Source organism: Mus caroli, unplaced genomic scaffold (genome assembly GCF_978045245.1).
Source record: "Mus caroli unplaced genomic scaffold, Mus_caroli_1 scaffold_9, whole genome shotgun sequence".
Lineage (NCBI taxonomy): Eukaryota > Metazoa > Chordata > Mammalia > Rodentia > Muridae > Mus > Mus caroli.
The window spans coordinates 21692125-21715297 of record NW_028227264.1 but is presented as its reverse complement, the minus strand read 5'-3'; the positions used below and the strand labels follow the sequence as shown (position 1 = coordinate 21715297).

Genomic DNA, 23173 nt, shown 5'->3' with positions numbered 1-23173 from the left:
GACCCCATCTGCCCATACATCTGAAAGAAGCAGAGACCAGCTGAAATGATTAAAAGAAAGAGTCCAAACTGTTGAACTGCCTGCAAGTTGTCCAGTCTACTCCAAGTAAGTTATGGCATATGCTGAGGTGAATTTTTACTAATGTACCTGCCTGAGTAATTCAGTACCTTCTGATCTATATTCCTGTTCATAATTCCAGTGAAATGTATTGGTTCACCAAGTTTAACTTTGGTACTATCTTTAATCCATTGTTAGTTCCTTGCCAGGTAAGTACATGTTTGTTCATGTGTACTCATGGATAATGTTGCACAATAAGATGACCAACCCATACTAAACTAAGAGGATATACATTGTTTAAATATATGTATAACCAACAACAAGATTTAAATAATAACACAACAAAGAAAAGCTTGTGACTATATGGATTCATTGTCAAATTCTACCAAACCATTTTCCATATTAAATATATAGACAAAAATTCTCATGAAAATTCTATCAAAACAAACTCAAAAACACATTACAAAGACCATACTTCATGATTAAGTCTACTTATTCTCAGGTTGTGATGGCTAACCCTAGTTGCCAACTTCACTACATCTGGAATGAACTACAATCTAGAAATGGAGGTCACAGTGATCCTAAAAATTCCACCAGAGAACTTCTAAACCTGATAAACAGCTTCAGTGAAGTAGCTAGATATAAAATTAACTCAAACAAATCAGTGGTCTTTCTCTACTCAAAGGATAAACAGGCTGAGAAAGAAATTAGGGAAACAACACCTTTCTCAATAGTCACAAATAATATAAAATACCTTGGTGTGACTCTAAGGAAGTGAAGGATCTGTAGGATAAGAACGTCAAGTCTCTGAAGAAAGAAATTAAAGAAGATCTCAGAAGATGGAAAGATCTCCCATGCACATGGACTAGCAGGATCAATATAGTAAAAATGGCTATCTTGCCAAAAGCAATCTACAGATTCAATGCAACCCCCATCAAAATTCCCACTCAATTCTTCACTGAGTTAGAAAGGGAAATTTGCAAATTCATCTAAAATAACAAAAAACCTAGGATAACAAAAGCAATTCTCAACAATAAAAGAACCTCTGGTGGAATCACCATGCCTGACCTCAAGCTGTACTACAGAGCAATTGTGATAAAAACTGCATGGTACTGATACAGCAACAGACAGATCAATGGAATAGAATTGAAGACCCAGAAAAGAACCCACACACCTATGGTCACTTGATCTTTGACAAGGGAGCTAAAACCATCCAGTGGGAAAAAAAGACAGCATTTTCAACAAATGGTGCTGGCACAACTGGCAGTTAAGATGTAGAAGAATGCTAATTGATGCATTCCTATCTCCTTGTACTAAGGTCAAATCTAAGTGATCAAGGAACTCCACATAAAACCAGAGACAGTGAAACTTATAGAGGAGAAAGTGGGCAAAAACCTCCAAGATATGGACACAGGAGAAGAATTCCTGAACAGAACAGTAATGATTTGTGCTGTAAGATGGAGAATTGACAAATGGGACCTCATAAAACTGCAAAGCTTCTGTAAGGCAAAAGACACTATCAATAAGACAAAAAAGGCCTCCAACAGATTGGGAAAGGATCTTTACCAATCCTAAGTTGGATAGGGGACTAATATCCAATATGTACAAAGGACTCAAGAAGATGGACTCCAGAAAATCTAATAACCCCATTAAAAATGGTATAGAGCTAAACAAAGAATTCTCAACTGAGGAATACTGAATGGCTGGGATGCACCTTAAAAAATGTTCAGCATCCTTAATCATCAGGGAAATGCAAATCAAAACAACCCTGAGATTCCACCTCACACCAGTCAGAATGGCTAGGATCAAAAATTCAGGTGACAGCAGATGCTGGTGAGTATGTGGAGTAAGTGGGACACTCCTCCATTGTTGGTGGGATTGCAAGCTTGTACAAACCACTCTGGAAATCAGTCTGGTGGTTCCTAAGAAAGCTGCACATAGTACTACCAGAAGATGTAGTAATTCCTCTTATGGGCATATACCCAGAAGATGTTGCAACTTGTAATAAGGACACATACTCCACTATGTTCATAGCAGCCTTATTTATAATAGCCAGAAGCTGGAAAGAATCCAGATGTCCCTCAACAGGAATGGATACAGAAAATGTGGTACATTTACACAATGGAGTACTACTCAGCTATTAAAAACAATGAATTCATGAAATTCTTAGGCAAATGGATGCATCTGGAGGTTATCATCCTGAGTGAGGTAACCCAATTACAGAAGAACACATATGATATGCACTCACTGATAAGTGGATATTAGCACAGAAACTTAGAATATCCAAGATACAATTTGCAAAACACATGAAACTCAATAAGAAGAAAGACCAAAGTGTGGATACTTCGCTCCTTCTTAGAATGAGGAACAAAATACCCATGGAAGGAGTTACAGAGACAAAGTTTGGAGCTGAGACAGAAGGAAGGACCATCCAAAGACTGCCCCACCTGTGGATCCATTCCATATACAACCACCAGACCCAAACACTATTGCATATGCCAGCAAGATTTTGCCAACAGGACTCTGACATAGGTCTTTCTTGTGAGGCTATACCAGTGCCTGGCAAATACAGAAGTGGATGCTCACAGTCATCTATTGGATGGAACAGAGGGCCCCCAATGAAGGAGCAAGAGAAAGTACGCAAGGAATTAAAGGGGTCTGCAACCCTATAGGAGGAACAACAATATGAACTAACCAGTACTCCCCAGAGCTGTGTCTCTAGTTGCATATGTAGCAGAGGATGGCCTAGTTGACCATCAATGGGAGGAGAGGCCCTTGGTCTTGTGAAGATCATATGCCCAGTACAGGTGAATGCCAGGACCAGGAACCGGGAATGGGTGTGTTGGGGAGCAAGGTTGGGGGAGGGTATAGGGGGCTTTGGGGATAGCATTTGAAATGTAAATGAAGAAAATATCTAATAAAAAAGAAAAAGAAAGAAAGAAAGAAAGAAAGAAAGAAAGAAAGAAAGAAAGAAAGCAAGCAAGCGACTCATCAGAAAGGGGAATAGTGTCTTTGGTAAAAGACTACATAAAGAACTACAAAAATTAACAAGTTTCCAAATCAGCCAAACAACAAATCAGCTATTGAATAGAATAGACTAGTCTCAGAATAAATGCAAATGACCAACAAATACTTGAAACAGGAGTCTCAATTCCCTTGCTATTAGAGAATTTCAAATTAAACTTTGAGATCTTTGGGGGTTTCCTTGATGCCACCTTGATTAAAGGATCTACTATATGTAAGCCAGTCCTGACAATGGTGGTTTTACTTAGTGACTTAAGATGTCTACAGTAGTAGGCTTCCATATGGCCCCCAATGGCTCTTAATGTTAATTGTCCCTCCCCATCTTTCTTCCCTTACCCCTCTCTTCTTTCCCTTCTAGTCTTGAGATTCTATTTGTCAGTCAGAACAGCCATCACCAAGAAAACCAAGGACAACAAATATAGGTGAGGTGTGAGAAAATTCAGCCCTTAATTCAACTTTCATCTTGAAAGTTGGCATAGAGTTTGCTCAAAAAGCAGAAAAACAGAATCATATGACCCAGCTATTCCACTCCTGGGCATCCCTCAGAGGACTCTTTATCCTGCTACAGAGACACTTGCCTATAGATGCTCATTTCTAGTCTATTCTAAGAAGCTAGGAGATGAAATCAGCTTAGATGTCCAACTAATGAGTGGAGAATGAAAATGTTGTATTACATATAATAAATAAATAAATCTTAAAAAAAAAAGAAAATGTTGTATTACATACAATAGAACATTACATAGCTGTTCTGAAAGGAAACTGGTATTTTTAGGAAAACGGATGCAACTGAAAATCGCCATGTTAAATAAAATGAACCAGACTCAGAAATCATCTCTATGTTCTCTGTAGTAAGTAGAACTGGAGTTTAAATTATGTATGTGTGTGTCTTTGCAGACTTGAAAAGACTAGACTGGGCATCATGAGAGAGCTGGCTGAGATCTTCCAAGACAAGGGAAAGACAGAAAACAAAGCAAAAAAAAAAATATTCAAGAGAAAGAAAAGAATGAGCCAGAAAGAGCTGGATGCAGAAAGGAGGGCAGTGGGGGAAGGCAGCAGGGAATGGCAGTGTAGGAGGGCAATGGGGGAGGCAGTGGGGAAGAGCAGTATGGGAGGGCAATGGGAGAGGCAGTGGGGGAGGGCAGTGTAGGAGAGCAATGGGGAAAGCAGTGGAGGAGGGCAGTGGGGGAGGGCAATGGGTGAGACAGCAGGGAAGGGAGGCAAACAGCAAAATATAACAACGTATTTGTATGAAAATGTTACAACTAAATCTACTACTTTATACACTACCTTAAAAATAATTTTAGCATAAAAGATACTTTTACAAGACATTAAATTACCCCGACTGTTTTCTACAATGGATTTACAGGAAATACCAATACAGAAGAAGACAGTTGTATGTTCAAGCTTGTTTACTTCACATCTCAAATCTGTACTCAGTATATGAATTCCGGGAATTTCCAAGGGGAAGCAAGTGAAACTGGTTTTGATTGAACCGAGGAGAGAAACTGCTGGAGGGGTTCTGGGGTGGGAAGGGAAAAGTTTGCAGGAGAGTGGGAAAATGACTGAGTCCTTCCTTCCTCCCTCCCTCCCTCCCTCCCTCCTCCCTCCGTCCCTACCTCCCTCCCTCCGTTCTTCCTTCCTTCCTTCCTTCCTTCCTTCCTTCCTTCCTTCCTTCCTTCCTTCCTCCCTCCCTCCCTCCCCCCTCCCTCCCTCCCTCCCTCCCTCCCTCCCTCCTTCCTTTCTTCCTTCCTCCCTCCCTTCCTCCCTTCCTTCCTCCCTCCCTCCCTCCCTCCCTCCCTCCCTCCCTCCTTTCTTCCTCCCTCCCTCCCTTCTTCCTCCCTCCCTTCTTCCTCCCTCCCTCCCTTCCTCCCTCCCTTCCTTCCTTCCTCCCTCCCTCCCTCCCTCCCTCCCTCCCTCCCTCCCTTCCTTCCTTCCTTCCTTCCTTCCTTCCTTCCTTCCTTCCTTCTGCAGTAAGGGTGGTTGCCATCTCCTTACAGTGAAACCTCTGAGAATGCATAATAAAGAGAAAGCTACTTGTTTTAGGTGTTCTCTTTGCTCTACTGTGTGATGCTTATAAGTTTTCCAACTGAACTGTAATTATGCTATGTGTTACATGAAAAGCAAAGCCAGCCCGTTCATGTGCGTTCTTTTCCTCCTTGGCTCTTAGGTTGAAGGGAAATCAGAATTACTTCAGATTTTTTTATATTATCTTTTTTGAAGCTCTAGTGAATTAAATAAAAAATGTTATCGTTCTATGAAAATGAAATGGCACATGCAACCCATTGAAAGTGTCACAGGAATGTGTCTCTTCTAGATATTTAATTTGCATATTCATGAATATAATTTTGTATCAAATCTGAAAATAAGAAACCTCATATAGCATGCCAATAGGTGATTATAATCAACTGACTATTCATCTGGATTTTAGAAATTTACAAAGCCAAATCGGTTACAGATCAGAGGAATTATCCCCTCCCACCCGGCAGCATGATTATCTTTTGTGTAGTACAGTTCTTCAACGTTTATTATCCATTTTCAACTTTTATAGGGAAAAAGCTAAGGCGTATATTTATTTCTTTTAAATCGACAACCTTCAAAGAGATTTTTAAAATGTTAACTTTGCGTATAAATTCAAAGAATGAAAATTACAGTTTTAAAATTGTGGGTGTTTGTCAAGTTTGTAGAGAGCTCAAGAGATGCCTGAGGAGTGTGTGACTCTGGTAATCCTGTTTTGCAGGAGCTCCTCTTCGAGTTGTAGCAAGCACTTCCCCCCACACTGAACACACACTGCCTGTGAGCGTCGTCACTCTCACGTGTCTTACCGTGAGACTCTTGTCATTGACATCGCACGTGTGCAGCTCCCTGCTAAACTCAATCACCGTGTGTGTGCTGTTCTCCATGGCGTAATCTAGGTGGTAATCTTGCTGGGCATCTTTTTCCAACTCTCTGTCTGCATTTGTGAAATAGTCCTGTGGAAAACAGGAAAAGAAAATCAGGATATTAAAAATACGTATTCTTAAGTATGAAAATAGTTTGAAAGAGTTTAAAGGACTGTGCAAAGTCCATTCCTGGTTTGTTTATGATAATACCCTTTATGTAATCCTACGTTATGAATCCTGGGACTTCCTAATGGATTGGGTTATTACCCATTGAGAGTTGATTATCTAGGAAACCAGTCTACATTTAAAGAACTGGCCTTTTGTGGACAAGCAGTAGAGGTCCATGGTACCCACAAAGCATTAGAAATGAGTGCCTATTTGAGGTCACTGTGTGGATTTCTTCTGGTGTACACATGAAAAGGGGGAGACAGGTAGTGTGTAATGGCTTATCCCCACCATTGAGAGTCAGCAGCGAAGCCAAAGCCAACCCCAAGGTCAGCCCTCTCTGCTCTTAGACCTCCTGCAGCATCCCATCAGTCATAGCCCGAGCATGGAGGGGAGCCATGGGTAATTTCAAAATAAGCTGTAAGGGCACATGCTCATTACGATGAAATGCAAAATATACAAAGAAAATAAATTACTAAATTATGAGGTATTGAAAACTGAAAAAAATTTAGTTTTGTGGATTATTTCTGGGATGCAGACAGGAACAATGGGCTTGAAAGCCAAATGACCTTAATTTGATGCCCAGCGGTCCTGGTGAATGGCTTTGGAGGGTATTAGAAGTCAAAATTCTGAGATCTTTGAAAGATAGCAAGGTAGGGGTAGCATGTATTTATGTTGTAGATTAAGAAATAGTATATAGCTTACCATACTAAAAAGGATCAAGATAAAGGTGTGATTTCTATTGCTTAACGAAAATATAGTTTTCTATATAGTTTATTTATGTGTTTCAAATTCTAACGTATTCCATTTTTGAAAAAAATCATGTTGTGTGAGAATATACATACCAAAAACAACAACATCAACCAACCAGACCCCCCAGAGCTGCCAGGGACTAAACCACCAACCAAAGAGTATACATGGAGTGACCCAAGGCCCCAGCTGTATATGTAGCAGAGGATGACCTTGTCAGGCATCAATGGGAGAAGAGGCCCTTGGTCCTGTGATGGCTTGATGTCCCAGAGTAGGAGAATGCCAGGGCTGAGAAGTGGAAGTGGATGTGTGGGTTGAGGGAACACCCTCACAGAAGCAGGGGGAGGGAGGATGGGATAGGAGGCTTCCGGAGGGGAAACCAGGAAAGAGGATAACATTTAAAATATAAATAATAAAATATTCAATAGAAAAAGAATAATATAACTTTGATGACTATAATGACATTAAATTACATCTGAAGAATTGATTGCTGTGCTAGACTCAGAAAACTCAACACAAGAAAAGCCTTTACATTTGATAGTGGCACTTGCTTGACACTTGGCAAATTTATTCTGAGTACACTTTAACATAATTACCAAATGTGTAGAAGTTGACATCCAAGGTCTAGATACACAAGGTCTTTTAATTCAAGAATGCCTCAGATAACTAACAACAGAGTCTAACTGCCTTTATTTATGTCACATTCCAGTAGTGGGTAACAACTGCAACCTGTATGTACACTATACTCCAGGGTCTGCTGCAGGGTGCTATATGTACAACAAATTGATGAGACGAAACCATTTTTCCTGTTTGCAAACAACACTGAAGCAAGGTGCACAAGACCATCCAACTGAAAACATTCAAATGCTGTCAGCCGGAGCTCACAGTCTGTGTCCTTCTCTGTAATGCCCACTGCTGGAATGTGATGGATTCATTAATTTTATTTTCCCTGCCTGTAGAAACTTATTATATTAGGTTTTTTATAAAATATTCCCTATATGTGCTAAAGATGCGGGCTGACTGTTCATTCTGAGAACTAATGTTGTGAACATGAAAGTGATTTAAAACACATCTCCTGGGATGGTGATTTTGTGCCTATTGGTTTCAATCACATAGATTTGAGCCCGAAAGTGACACCCCAGTGCCTGTAGAAAAGAAGGGACTGGGAGCCATTGTGCCTTTACACTGGCTCATATTTGTAATGTTCCTCATATAATTCATCTTGTGAACAAAATCGGTACAGCGCAAACCATAATCAGTTCAAAGGGTAGAACAATTATCCTGATCTTGCAAATGTTTTCCAAACCTGTAGTTGTACAAAATATCCATCTTGCTTGCCAAGATTACATTCATCTCATTCCTGCTCTCCAGAGACGAACTCCTATTATCTACTTTTCTCTGGCTTCTCAGAAAAATTAGCTATGAAAGAGGAGGAGAAGACTCCCTTAGCTACCACTGTAGATCCTTTCATTCTGTAACAGATAAATCAATAAGAAGTGTGTATATATGTACGTATGATGGACTTTGTGGTACCATGTGGCAGGCATGTGCTCTAGTATGAAGGCATGTCCCCAGTACTCTTCCCCCCCCCACTTTTTTTCTTTCTGTTTTTGCAACAGAGTTTTACTGCCAAGAGTGCCAAGGGTGCCAAGGGTGCCAAGGGTGCCAAGGGTGCCAAGGGTGCCAAGGGTGGGTTTGAATTTATTCTGTAGCCCAGGATGGTATTGAATCTGAAGTTGCATTCTGCCTGTCTCAGCTCCTCAAGAAGCTAGAATTGTAGGTCTTATGCAGACTTTAATGTTTAGAAAAGTCTGGAGTGAACTTTTCTGGAGTGTGGTGGCATTCATCTGTGGAGCCAGCATGCAGAAGAATGAGACGGGATGATTCTTAAGGATTTCAGGACCTAAGTGACACTGTCTAACAAAGGCTGATAATCACAACATTAGTGGACCAAAATATGGCTGCATGTTATTAAAACTAAATTAAATTTTATATAAAATTAAATATTGATATGTAAAATAATTGAACCACATAATGGTTGTTCCCCATTTACCCCTTTTTAGAGCCTTATTTATCAGGTATCCAAATGGTGTTACCACGTATATATTTAGTTCAGATCATCAAAGACTGAAGGTCTACCTGACTTCAGGCCTTCCAACCACAGGCATCTTTACAAGATGTCAACATTTCCCCACCTTCACCCTATGTGCCTTCTCTCTCGTAGTGAAAATCTCAGCCATAACACTTGAAGGCTCTTTCCTCACCTTCTTTCTATCCTAGAAAATACCAACTCACATAAATCCTAAAATGTACTACATCTAAGAGAAGTATATAGAACAGGTGGGATGAAAATGAATATAAATGAAATACAAGGAAAAAAATCACTTCAGATTATACAGACATTCAACATTTATGACATGCACTTCTTAATGAAAAGATGGAAAAATTTAGACAAAAATAAGAAGTCATAAGCCAAAAAAGTCGTTCAGGAGAACAGACAATCAAAGTGGTCTCATAAGTGAAATGCCTTCCTACAAAAGAAGTCTAGGCTATCATGATTTCACTTGAAATTTCATCAAGTATCTTAAGGAAACTAATACAGATTTCTGGTTTCTAAGTTGTGTCATGTGATGTTTTACTGGACACTGTCTTATGAGAGGATGTTTTGCTGAAAACAGACATGTGGTGTTTTCTGGAATGTACCTGGAAGGCTCTAGAGAAGACACTTGAGAGAACACATGATGTTTGGAAAGGGTATAAGTATAACCCAATAGACAGTGGACAATGCTGTGGCATTGGTTCACCTTGCCACTCTTTGATGGTCTTCATTGGGCTTTGCTGACACTGGTCTTCACGGATGATTCTGTGGCATTGGTTCACCTTGCCTTCACTGACTTTGTAGACAGAAACACACCAAAGAACTTCTTGTGATATTCTGATGGCTTCTTGCCACTTCTGTGGACTTAACTGATTGGCAGAGACTTGAGGTTTTTTTCTGGATCAAACTGCCCTTGCTGTCAGTGCTGTTTGTGAGTGGACTGAGCAACTATTGCTGATGTGTGTGAACTGAATTGCTGAAATCCTGACAATGAAGATTGGGTTTGCTTCAAAGAACTATTTCTAAAGATGGCCACACCATCCTTTGTCCTATTACTTAACTTTCCAGTACTTCTGGTGGGTAATAGCCTAGAAAGGAGGTTAAAGCCCTTAAGAACCCTTATTAAAGTAGATTTAAAAATATAAGCCTACAGGTGGCACCTAACATGGGTACCAAGCCCTCTTAAGCTTTCCTAGAAAGTAAGAGAATAGTTTATAAGTCATACTTTTACATCTCTAGTATTACCCTGATACCAATGTGAAAGACATTATTAAAAATTGCAACCTGATATCTCTCATAGAACTAGGTGTATATGTTAATAAAAGTAAAGACAGAAATAATTAGAAAACCATGGCTGCAATATACAAATAATATATCATGTATATAGAGACTTGAATCAAAAACAGAGAAACAGTCATCTAAGTGTCCTATAAAAGGTCTAACCAAGAAGATTCATATTTCAACAAAAGCCTTCAAGTCACTAGAAGAGATTATTCACAGCCAAACCTCTCAGTAACCATGCAGTAGAAGGGTAGTGCTTTCAACTTTCAACCATAGAAGGGTCACCAATGATATAGCTATAGTTAATGAGAGGGATGAAATCATCCTCCTGCCCAAGGTTGAGGCACTGTTAGAGGCCTCGTCTATCCCCGCCTTGGTCTCTGGTCCTATTGAGTCCTCCCATCCTCTAAGGAATGGCTTCAGATTGTCATCTTGTAATCTATGTCACCAAAGCCCCTTTGACTTGCAAGTCTTGCTGTTACTTCAAGTGAAGTGAATCCAACTCCAATCTTGGATTTCCAGGCCCAATGTGTGCATGCGTTTTCCAGATTGTTTTCAATAATCTGACACTCTTCCAACTACCCAAATTCAAGCTTTCATTGTTTTTAACTTTTCCCCTGGCTCCTCTCTGTACAGACAGCTTCTCCTCCTATCAAGTCAGATTTTGAAAGGCTTAATCTGCCTTGTTTTATTTCGTTTCAACAATTCAGTTCTGACCCTATCAATTAAACGGTGCTATCAAGGTTTGCTTGGAGATGTCACAGCATTGCTCTCAGTATGTCATTGCATTTTATCCAACTGCATGCACTACAACATACTAAAATCTAGGTTACAGGTTCCTTGTTTCCCTCAAACTTAGCCTAACCTAGCTTTCTACAGTTGTTATGATTAATAATAATACATGCTTGCTCTGTATTATTTCTTTCAAATATTTAAATATCCACCTTTGCCTTGGTTACGCTCTTTCTCTCTATCTTCTAGTCTCTAACTGAGATCCTCTCCACGAACATCACCTGCGGAAGCTTGCTCTTTACTTCAAAACTCACAGTCCTATTTCTCTATACAGTTTACACTGGTCATCCCGGCAGAAAGAGTTTGCTGCCATTCTGAATCTCTATTCCCCTCCTTGCATTCCTACGTAACAAGTAATACTTTCTAGAAACTACAAAACCATCTCAAGCCAGAGGCAACTGCCAAGAGATGGACAACTATTCCTTTTAATCTAATTATATATTTCTACATTTAAAATGGTGGGCCATATTTTAAATGGAACCACCCAAAGGTGATCTAATATATTATGTTAATCCATCCTGTCAATTACATCTTTACGACCTGGTGTGGAAGATGCTAGAAGATGATGAGCCCCTAGGAAGCTCAGCTTTCTGTGACACTCTGAAATGCTGTCATGATCTTTCAGCCTTTATATGAAAAGTATTTTGGGAGTCTGAACTATCACAATCTAGCAGGGGGAGTCTATGAGGTGACTACTCTACACAATGAGGACATTTGAGAAATAAGAAAAAAGAAAAAGACACATCTGGTGTGTGTGTCTTTGTAGGAGTGGAAAAGTTGAACTAACGGGAACACAAGAAAGTGTGTGGACAAGAGCCAAGCCCAGACTTCATAGTGTGGTGCTGCACAGCATAAATGGCACATTGGAAAATCTTCAGATGCAATTAAGGGAGGGAAAAGGGAAAAAAGAGGACAAAGTCATCTCAAACTTCATGCCCTTCAGACATTCTTACTAGGAAAAACAAAGGAGAGAGAGATAGAAAGCTAATACAGTGCTGAGAGTTAGATTAGTTCATCTGTTTTTTAAAGAGTTTGTTTACTGACAGCTTAGTAAGAACAGGACAAAGTGCTATTTGGGGGTAGGGGTTGTCAATCAAAGGAGCATTATTGTCCTCCAGAGAGAAGAAAATGATACTAGAATACTCAAACATTAACCAATTGAGAATTCAAATATGGGTAAAATAACCTACAGGTTGATATTGATAAAATGAAGTATCATATACTTCATTTTACATATCACATGCATAATACTTGTGATATTAAATTTCCCAGCTCGTTTTCACTGTATCTTATTTCTTTCTTGATAGTTAAACCAAATGATGCCCTGGCCAGTCCCTGATCTACAGAGCACATGGAAACACACACACACACACACACACACACACACACCTGCACTGCACATGCAAGAGGAGTAATTACTCAGACATCTGCCTGTAGTACATGATGGTCTGAGACCTCAAATAAGTACAGAAATGTGGCTCACAGTACACAGGTACTGGCATGGTAGAATGCTGAAGCCGTTATAACATTTTAATTGCACCCTCTATGCATTTAGTGCATCTATTCTAAATATCACATAAATAGTGACAAATAAAACTTCCAATTAAGATGAATTACAAGTGAGTGGCTAGAGAGATGCTCAATCATTAAGTGTCTGCTGCCCAAGCTGAGGGCCTGGGTTTGGATCCCTAACACCTGTGAAAAAAGCCAGGCGTGGTAGTGTGCATTTGTAACTCCAACACCATGAGTGGAGAGGGGCAGAGATAAGCAGCTCCCTCACGTTCATTGGCTAGCCAGCCCAGCAGATTCAGTGAGCATTAGAGTCGGTGAGAGACTCTTAATAACAGTTAAAAAAAAATAAAAAAGGGGAGCCAACTCAAGATACCTGATGTCCACCTCTGGCCTCTATACAAACACCACCACACATACCCATACCACACACACACACATTATATACACGTACACTACACATACACCACACACTCATACTACAAGCACACACTCATATACACTGGTACTACACACATACTCATAATACACACTAACACAAACATGTGCACTCACATACCCATACTACAACATTACACACCCACTCACATTACACACTTACACACACAAAGACACACACTCATACACACTCATACTACACACTCACACATGAACTACACACTAACATAAACACACACATTCACAAATTCACATGCCCAATCTAACACACATACAATACACCCACATTACACATTTATACACACACTCACTCAGACGTACACCCATATTACACACATGTACTCATATAACAAACACACATAGTACACACTCACACACTGAAACACACACTCACAAACTCATTAATAAACACATACTACACACTCTCACACAATCACACACACTCACAGTCATACACACATACTATACACTCACACACATGCCTCCATACTACACGCTCACACACACACATACATACACACATGTATACAAACACACACACCCATATGTGCATACCCATACTGCCTACATGTACACACATACACACACACACACACACACTTAAATATACATATACAAACACACACAAAGAGACACACACTTTTCATTAATTCATTAAAATAGGATCTTGCAACACCAGGGAGCTAGTGAGGATAGAGAGAAGCATAATTTCACGAAAGTTGGAATAGTTTATGACTGGGATTCTGCAGAAGTCACTAAACAATGCAAGCAGAAGTGCTGACATACAGAAGCCAGGCTTGGCTGTGCTCAGTCAGCTTCAGAGCTCTGCAGAACAGATACGAAGCACGGCTATCCCACCTCTTTGCTTGTTTTGTGTGGGTCTCCACTGATTCTGCCACAGACACTCAGCCCAGCTTCCAGATGGACTTACATTATTTTGACTGTGGATTATTTTACTAATCATACACTGACCTTGTTCATATTTTCCTAATAAGATATCATCCAAAAATGAGTTAATTAAACCCAACAATGAAGATCTTCCTTAGCTGTGCTTCAGAACGTCTCTCGGCAGAAGCATGTTCTCACACGATCTTCCCTCTGCAACACTTAAACTTTGAAACAAAAAATACCATGAAGTGTGTAATTGAGGCTTTAAAATGCTGTGCAGCAACAATAAAGCGAGCTGCCCCCACCAGCAGTTGGCAGGGAGCTGGCAGTATTTATTTCATAGGGTACCGTGAACCCTGGCTGCCATTTCCAAAGTAAGAAAATGTACCCCAAAGCTAGCTTTGCTGTCAGGATTGCTAAGGTCTCTTGTTCAGAAACATGATCACACAGATGTTCAGTTGCTTCTCGCTCATCGTCAGTCTCTCTCCTCCTCTCGGAAATGAAATCTCTGCTATAGAATAGGGCTTTGACGGCGGCTGCGTTAAACAGGATGAAGCAGCAACTCTGGTGGGTGTAATAAAAGCTATGAATAGACTGCTTCAGCTTGGGGCGCTGGATGTAAGCACAGCTGCGGGGAGGTCTTGAGAAAAGCGTGTTCGTCTGTCAACATCTCCTGCAACAGGTGCCTGCAGTTCCTCTTCTGTTCCCAATACCCACAAGCCCATCGCACCACACATTTCTGTTTATGATATCAACTTCTGCGATGCTGGTAAAGCCGTGTTATAATAGTCACAGTGTAATATATACTGTTGAGTAAAGAAGCGCCTGTGATCCTATGTGATCAGGAGGCTGCACGAAGCTGTCCTGGCTGGCTGCATAAACAAAATCTTCGAGTTTCATTAACTTTCAAAAGGAAGTTCTTCACTAAGCAATCAAAATGAAGTCTCAAAATCGAACTTGACTGTGCTTAGGAAACAGTATCAGGCAGGCTTCTCCCTCGGTCTCCTGAGAGTCATTAAATACCTATCGGAATTGCAAAATATGAACCTGTGCTTCTTTAAGGTGCCACCCGAGGAGCATGATTTTTCTGACAGTGTTGTACGAGGTCAGTCATTTCAGCTTGCATGTAAAGTCATCTATAGAATTACGAGACATATTTAATAAAGTTAATTGTTAGACCCTTCAATTCTAACCATATTATTTTCCTTCCTTCCTAACCTATCTTTTAATTAAAAATAAAGTTTAGAAGACTTCATTTAAGAACCTAGGTTTATTTTATCCAAACAGGAATGAAAATCTTTAGAACAGCAGGTTTTTTTCTTTGTTTTAGGCTCCTGTCCCCTCTTTTCCTATCTTCTCCCTTTCCATTTCTCCTGCCCTGTCCCTCCTTGCTTCCTCTCATGCAAGTGTGCATGTGTATGTGTTTGTGCGCATGCATGTGTATGTGTGTGTGTGTGTATCTGTGTGCCTATGAATTAAGTATTCACAGACTACTGTGGCTACTGTGTTGAAATGGAAGAGGAGGAGGGATGTAGACTGTGACCCAGAGATACAAACATCTCTCAGTAATCCCACTGGTTTTAGGTCAGCCGAAGAGAATTGGAGGATTTTAGATTCTGGTAGGAAAGACATGAGGACCTGAAGATAGGGTTTCGACCATGGATAAAGGAAAGGGGAGAAAAAACAGTTGCTCCTACCTTTTAACTGTAGCTAGCAAAAGCTGCCGCTTACTGAGATAGGAAAGGCTGGCGAGGAGACTGGTTTGAGCGTAGAATCTGTACTGTGTGGGCAGGTCAGGAGGCAGGAAGTATTTCAAGAAAGGTGAAAGCAACGAGCCAATTGGGGACAGGCCTCAGAAACCCAACAGCTTTGCTCTGGAGGCCCTCCAAGAGATATTCTTATTTTTATGTTTTTCAGATTTAAAGATGAACAGAGCCACTATATATTGTTAAATATACTGAATTTTATTAAAAGGCTAGAGATGAGGTGCTTTCATAACACTGTAAAAACACTATACATAACTATCACACACACACACACACAAACACACACACACACTGTCATTTTTAAAACTTCATGGAGTTATCTAATGGTTAAACCTTCCTCTGCTCATTTCTTGGGTTATCTGAGAGCATGCTTAGGTGTCTTCAGCATTGGGTTATAGCTGGAAACTAATTCTGAGGTAAACCTAATCTTGGCTGGCACCAAGCACGTTTTCTCCCAAAAGCGTTCCTAGCACGTGTTTGCGCATGCATTTGTGACTGGGAATGGAGTGCGCATGTGCTACAGTGTCCTTCCGCAGATGCCATCCACCGCTAAAGCTCTCCAGTGTGACTCGACTGGCTTGCGGCCCCACCCCTCCAGCTTCCACCTCCCTAGCTGTTTATTTGGTTCTGGAGATCCAAACACCAGGCCTCCTGCGTGTGCAGCAAGCACTTCATTACCTAGTCTGTCCTTCGCTCCAGGTCCATGGAGATGGCTCTAAGATACAAGCACACAGTGCTGAACACTTGAAGCATGAAGTTCAGGATCTCACAACCTCACAGGGCCAACCATTCCAGGTTGGCATCTCAGACACAAACACTGATGCTAAGCTATAGTATTCTTCTACCCCTATGGTGTGCCAACTGGAGCATTACAAGTGATGTTTCTTTCCTCCATGTTTCTGGAGGAAGTCTGTCCACTACATGATAATAATGATCATTCTTTCTCTGTGAGAACACTGTCAGCTCTTTGGGCATCCAGATTTCCAGAAGTTTCAGTGACCCACAGAATGCTGTCATTTACCCACCCGTCCTTTGAAAATGCTATTCCTAGAAAGGGCCTTTGGTGTATACCTCCTGAGATATAGTACAGTGTCACTACTGAATCCTTTGATGCGAACAGCTTGGATCACTAGCTAATACAATCTCTGTTTAGCAGCCCCATTACAGTGAACTGGAATCTACCTACTAATGTAACGAAGGCCTTTACCACATGAAGCAGATTTAGTACAATTTTACAAGGTTGTGAATATACAGTTAGTTTTATTCAACCTAAACCAGATGCTTTGCTGTGTTATTCACACGCACCTTTTCTTTAAGGCCTTAACCTAAAAGAACAATTCAAAAGCAAAGGAAAACCCAGTTACATCCTATAAATTATGTTTATGGAAATAAGCTGGCCTCCAGTTGTTAATGATCGAAACAATCACCACTCAACTGCCTGCACTTTGTCCCCAGGCTTCCTCACATTTTAAGCCCCGATCTCTATACTTAGTGAATGCCTTTTCAAAAGCTGGGAAGTTCCCATAATTCACTACGGAATCATTACAGCCATAGCTCTCAATTATAAAGTTCTGCTAAGAGCATTAATGCCTATTTTGTTTAATCCTTGCAAAACCCATGAGCTAAAAAACATGATCTCCCTCCTGCACAAAAGGAAGCTGCCACTTAGGGAGGGTTAAGGGTTTGCCAAGGGCCACACAAGAATTAAGAACAAGTGTTGGTGAGGTTCATACCCAGCCTAGAAGACTCCTGGTCTTATCCACACCAGTTACCCAACCGTCTCTCTTGAGATCCTGCCAAGCACATGGAATTGTTCCTGCTACCTTGAGGGAGGTTTGGCAGCACTGACACAGTCATCAACCTGCAATGTTCCATCCATGCCCTAATAAGATACTAATTATCTACCACTCCTATGCCTCTTCTCTGTCTCGCTCTGCAAGGATAACCTGAGGGTATTTTTAAGCTTATTAGCGATCTTGCAGAATGGGTGAGGGAGGTAAAGGTTGTCTATTTATGTATTGAAAAACACTAGAGAGTATGTTCAAATATAAAAGAAAGCATTTACTGTTAACTCTAATCAAAAGTTTCTAATCAGAATCCTCATCTTGGTGAAATTATAGACTAGGTATAACCTAGGGCCTGGGACCTTCAGTTAATAATGAAAAAAATAAGGTAGCCTGTGGCAACACATAACTGTTACCTTTTACGCTGTGTGTGGGTAGATATTAATCTTGCTTAGAAATACTACTAGTACAAGCCCGCATAAGGTGTGTAGTTATAAAGAGGGTTATGGGGAGGAGAGAAAGACCCCTTGCTAGGCATAACTCTGAAACACACTTATACTCAGAGGATAAAAGCTGCTGCTTCAGTCACAGCATAGGAATTTGGGGAAATGCTTAGAACTATATGCAAATTTATTAAATGCATGCTAAGAACAATGACCTTGTGTTTCCATTTTAAAGCATACTGTTGAACAACTACACAGGTATCACCCCATCACATGGACACTGTGAGATGACTTTCTATGAACTTCTTTCCCTGAAATCTTCCAAGCCACTGCAGGTTAAGACCCATGATTTCCATCACAGAGCCTGACCACAGAAAATCAATACCGAGCAGACATGCCTTCATACTAGACTTTCCTCAGGAACCTGAAATATGGCTTCCCTGTATCCATACGTGGTCATCTTCAGTCACAGGTGGGTAATGAGGATTTGGAAACTGTGGCAGAAATGCCTTTGCAAGAGTGTGCACATGTGTATGGAGGCCAGAGGAAAGCCTCAATCATCACTTCTCAGGAGTGTCTACCTCAGTTCTGAGACAAACTCTTACATGGAGGCTAGTGCTCGAAGGGTAGGCTAGGCTGACTGGCCAGCAGTCCTCGGGGACCGTATTTTTCCATTACTGCAGAGCAGTGGGTTACACGTTTGACACCATGCTTGGCTTTTTCACATGGGTTCTGAGCAACAGACTCAAGTCCTTCTGCTGGCAAAGTAACTGCTTTTCCAAATGATAATGTTCCCAGTTACTGGGGGAGCTTTTTAAAAGAAGATCAAATCACTTACTTTTTGAGGTTGAACTAGACGATATCCTTCCTGATTCTCAGCTATCTGGCATCTTATCACAGCTCTGTAGTCTGCCATGACATGAATCCTCTTTGTTACGGGCCATCATGGCACCCAACACTGAGATGGAGAAAGAGCCCACGTGGTTCAGAAATTCTTTACAACATAGGGCAATTCATTACCTTTTCTCCAGCTAAATAGGTTCCTGCATTCAAGGTCTTCAGAGTCATTTATTCACAGACAACACCACCTTCTTCCTAGGATATGACACACTGGGTTGGAAACACTATAGTCAACCGCCAAAGACAATCCTCTTGCTTTCCTCCTGCTTGTGTGAGTTAGTCAGGACACCACACCTTCTCACATCCCTCCATTTGAGTTCTTCGCTCAACAGTTATCACTTCCTGATACCTTTTTTTTTTTTAACAATTATTTGCTTATGGACAACTCTAAACTATAATATAGGCTTATAAGACTCCTGATGCCCTCTGGTTATAGGATCTGCCCCCTCCCTCCCCAGCATCTAGAACTGTCAATCAATATTGCCTGAATGGAAGATCAAGCATCCCAGCATCTTCTGCCTATAGGTGAGGCTTTCACTGAAGCCACTGTATGGAAACCACGGGTGGCTTCCATGATGAAGAACCCAGAGCCCAGAGTTTCCACCTAAGATATTGGCCTCAGATAGGCCGTTTGAGAGTTACATGATCAGCACACCTAAAAGACTTAACAAAATGAGGGGTACATGTCTGTGACATTTATAGTAGGATAAATATAGTAAGAAACATAATTCACAGAGTACATGTACTCTTGTTATTTAGAAAGGAAACTAGAGTATTTTTTATGGAGGCTTCTTACAGAAGTCAAAGTGGCACCAAATCAGGATTCAGAGGGAATGACTGTAGGCTTTGGCTCTATCTGTAAGGCACCAAAAGGCCACTTAACAGTTACCTAAGGCCTATTCCTCACCTACAACACGAGGAGAGCAGAAAAGGAGTAGGGAGTTTGAAAGGAAGCCATCAAACTCTGATGGGGTAATGATTAAATACACAAACCACTAACATTTAGCCTGCAAAAGCAGCTTAAAGACCCCATTACTCTTCGGCAGGGAACAAACAATGCCTTCTTCATAAACCATTTATTAATATAGCAGTCAAATTGATGATCCCAGAACAGTTAATAAAGTTATACCTTTTTTTATTACTGTTTTCCTGGGAGGGAGGAGAGGTGTGTGAGGTGTGTGCACACATGGAGAGACCAGAGGATAACTTTCCAGAGCTAGTTATCTTGCCTCCATGCAGGTTCCAGACACCAAACCCAGGTCCTCAAGCAGTGTACTGAGCAGCATCCTACAATTACAGCCTTTTCTCATAGGCTTGCTCTATGCTGTCTTTTAAACACTTATTTTTACCCTAGAGTTTAGCAAGTTAAAAAAAAATTTCAAGTTTGAAGCTGGGTATGGTGGTCCACTCCTTTAATCCCAGCCCTTGAAAGGCAAGTGGGTCTATGTGAGTTCAAAGCCAGCCTGATCTACATAGTGAATTACAGTACAGCCAGGACTACATAGAGAGACCCTGTCTCAAAAAGCAAAACAAACAGAAGATTCTGGATGGGAAAGAAGCTATGCTTTGTGTCACAATTATTTTTAGTCATGTTATACATAACTCATTCTGTGACTCACTTCTCTCAGGTTTGGAACAAGGTAGTTAACACACATACACACACACACACACACACACACACACACACACACACAGAGAGAGAGAGAGAGAAACAGAGACAGAGACGGAGACAGAGACAAAGAGAGAAAAATTTGGAAGAAGCTTCCTAAAGAAATCCGTTGTTCCTACTTGAAGGATCTTTCTATTTAAAAGTTCTTCACTAGTGATTAATCTCTACTACAGCAAAGCACTGTGAGGCAGTGTTTTATTATTGTTGTATGCACTGTTTTATTATTGTTGTTGCTATACATGGCTCTAACATTCCCAGAAACACAGTACTGGGTAATGAATTCATCTCTTTCGTGAGTAACTTCAACAGCACTCCTTTACAAACTATGAATCAATCAAGCGCCATTCATTTTCTTTGAAGTGGACTCTGGCTTCTCCTTCCAAGATTGCCATAATCTGGCTCTGGAAGCCCAAAGCTTTGAACTCTGCCTGTCAATTCAGGTGCGTTGTTTCCTTGGCTCTGAGACTGGCTTGTTTCTCCAGGCTAATTAAGAAACCTCCTGCTCCTGCCAGGAGAGACACACAGCTTACAGCTGAGCACCACCATCTTGCATTTGAACAGTTGGACTTGTCTCCTTGTTGAGCAGAGCTGAGAGCAAGAAGCTTAGAAAGGTCCCTCCCTCATCTGGTAGTCAGGGGCATCATCCCAGATTTATAACTATCTCTTAGCGAAGCTGAGCTGAGCTGGGTCAGCCTTGCACCCTCTCAGTGTGCTTTGCCAATGTTGTTTTGCTGCAGTTGGCTGGGGTGTGTTTAAAAAGAAGCACATCGTTAACCAAGAAGAATGCTCCCTGTTTTCTGTGATTTCAGATCTCTTGCAGGAACTTCCTCAGTGAGAGGCCTGACAGCAATGACCCAGATGCTCCACACTGCTCCACACAGAAAAGCTTCAGTTTTTGAATGGGCCAACGAGCAAGGTTACCACAAATGATGACATATGTGTCAGACTCCATTCACTGGGGATGTCTACCCCCATAGGAAGGGGTGAATCAATTTTTGTGCAAATCAAGAGCACATCTGACAATGATGCTCTCTTCTCTCGCTCACACAAACTGGGCATTCATATACGGAATTTCTAGCCTCGAATGGGCACTCACAGTTGCTAAATGATCCCAATGGGGGTGGAGTTGTGTCAAAGGGGCAAAGAACAGGGGAAGGGCAGGAGTCCATCAGAGGATTGAAAGTCTGGCTGATGCAAGAGACAAGTATTTTTACTGTGGTTCTGAGAAGCCAGTTGTACAGGACAGAGTGTTTCCCACCCGACCCGGGTCCTGCTGTTAAAGACAGACTAGAAAATGACCTGTCCAGCACCCCAGATGGACTGTAATTCTGTAAGTGTAAAGCCTCGTTTATCCTTCATACTTTATCCTGTAGATTTCCCAGAGGCAGGCTTCCCTTTAGAGGAATCCCTTCCTCTCTTCCTTCCCGTTTTGACTGTAGCTGGACCAGTACAGATGATGATACCTCTCAGAAGGCCAGAAGATCCCCAAATGGGCAAATTGAACTTCCAGAATTAACAGACCCTTAGGTCTTTGTGCTGTTCATTCACTTGTTTGCTTTGAAACAGCATCTTATTATGTATCCCAGGTTGTTCTCAACCTCAGCATCCTCCTGCCTCAGTCTCTCTAGTGCAGGAATTGCACATGTGTGCCACCATGTGGAGCCCCAAGTATATTTTTAAGACTAACTAAGCCAGTTGCCTTGATGATTCATGGAAATCCATGTGTATGTGTGTGTGTGTGTGTGTGTATGTATATATATACATGCATACATATATATGTATATATATTTCATATACAAAAATATTATATACAACATATATTTTATATGATATATAATGATTATATGTTATATATGATATAATGATTATATATTATACATAATATATGTCATATAACATTTTTCTATATATTATATATTAATATTATATATGTATATATATATAAACACAGTCCCTCTGTAAGCCAGCCAGCAAATGTTACAGTGTCATCTACAGGGTCTAACCTGAACAAGTGATTGGGAATCATTAAAAAAGACAGGTTTGTCAAGGTTCACAGAGAGGGAACTGAGTGGCTAAACAGGAGGTATGGGTGGGGTGAATACGATTAGAAGGAGAGGACTGGTCAATGAGTGAACATTGTCTACTGATGTAAGCAATGTCAAAATAGAGTACACAATCATACATCAGTGTTTAGAGTGACCAGAGGCATGGTGAAAGGAGAGAGGGGTGGTGGGATCCACTTTACAAAAATGGCTACACTGATATACTCCGTTATCAAGATAAGGTCTGCTCCTATCTGAGTCTATGGGTCTGTGACAACAGCAAAACTCCATCAGTGACTGACTCAGATGGAAGGAAGATCACAGATGGCTACACTGAGTTTCTCCCGTGGCCTCTAGGAATGATCAGTCTGAGAGCAGCGACTCTGCTGTGAGGAAGCCAAGCAGCCAGGTGGAAAGGCCACAGTCACACTACAGAGCTGTCTGAGTGAGGGCCCAGCCACTGGCTAACCTCAGTCCCAGACAGACAGACAGAAAGGTGAGTAAGCCTTCAGATACTGCCAACAGCTCCTCTTAGAGCTGACCCAGAATGGAGGAGAGCAGTTGCTTCTACCAAGCCCTGCTCAAATCATATATGTCTGAGTAAAATAAAGTTCATATGCTAAAATATTATGTTTGCGGTAATTTTTTTTAACATAAGAGTCACTAGCCCAGATAATGGCCAAGACTC

General features: G+C 41.0%; 1 protein-coding gene across 1 annotated transcript in view; it reads right to left on the bottom strand.

Annotated features, from left to right (window-relative positions):
* Moxd1 (monooxygenase DBH like 1) overlaps window positions 1–23173 on the bottom strand; it is a 76848-nt gene that overhangs the window by 50569 nt on the left and 3106 nt on the right. The window contains exon 2 of the mRNA XM_021174770.2: window positions 5904–6050. Coding sequence (XP_021030429.1) covers window positions 5904–6050 — 147 coding nt within the window. The remainder of the gene's footprint in view (window positions 1–5903; window positions 6051–23173) is intronic.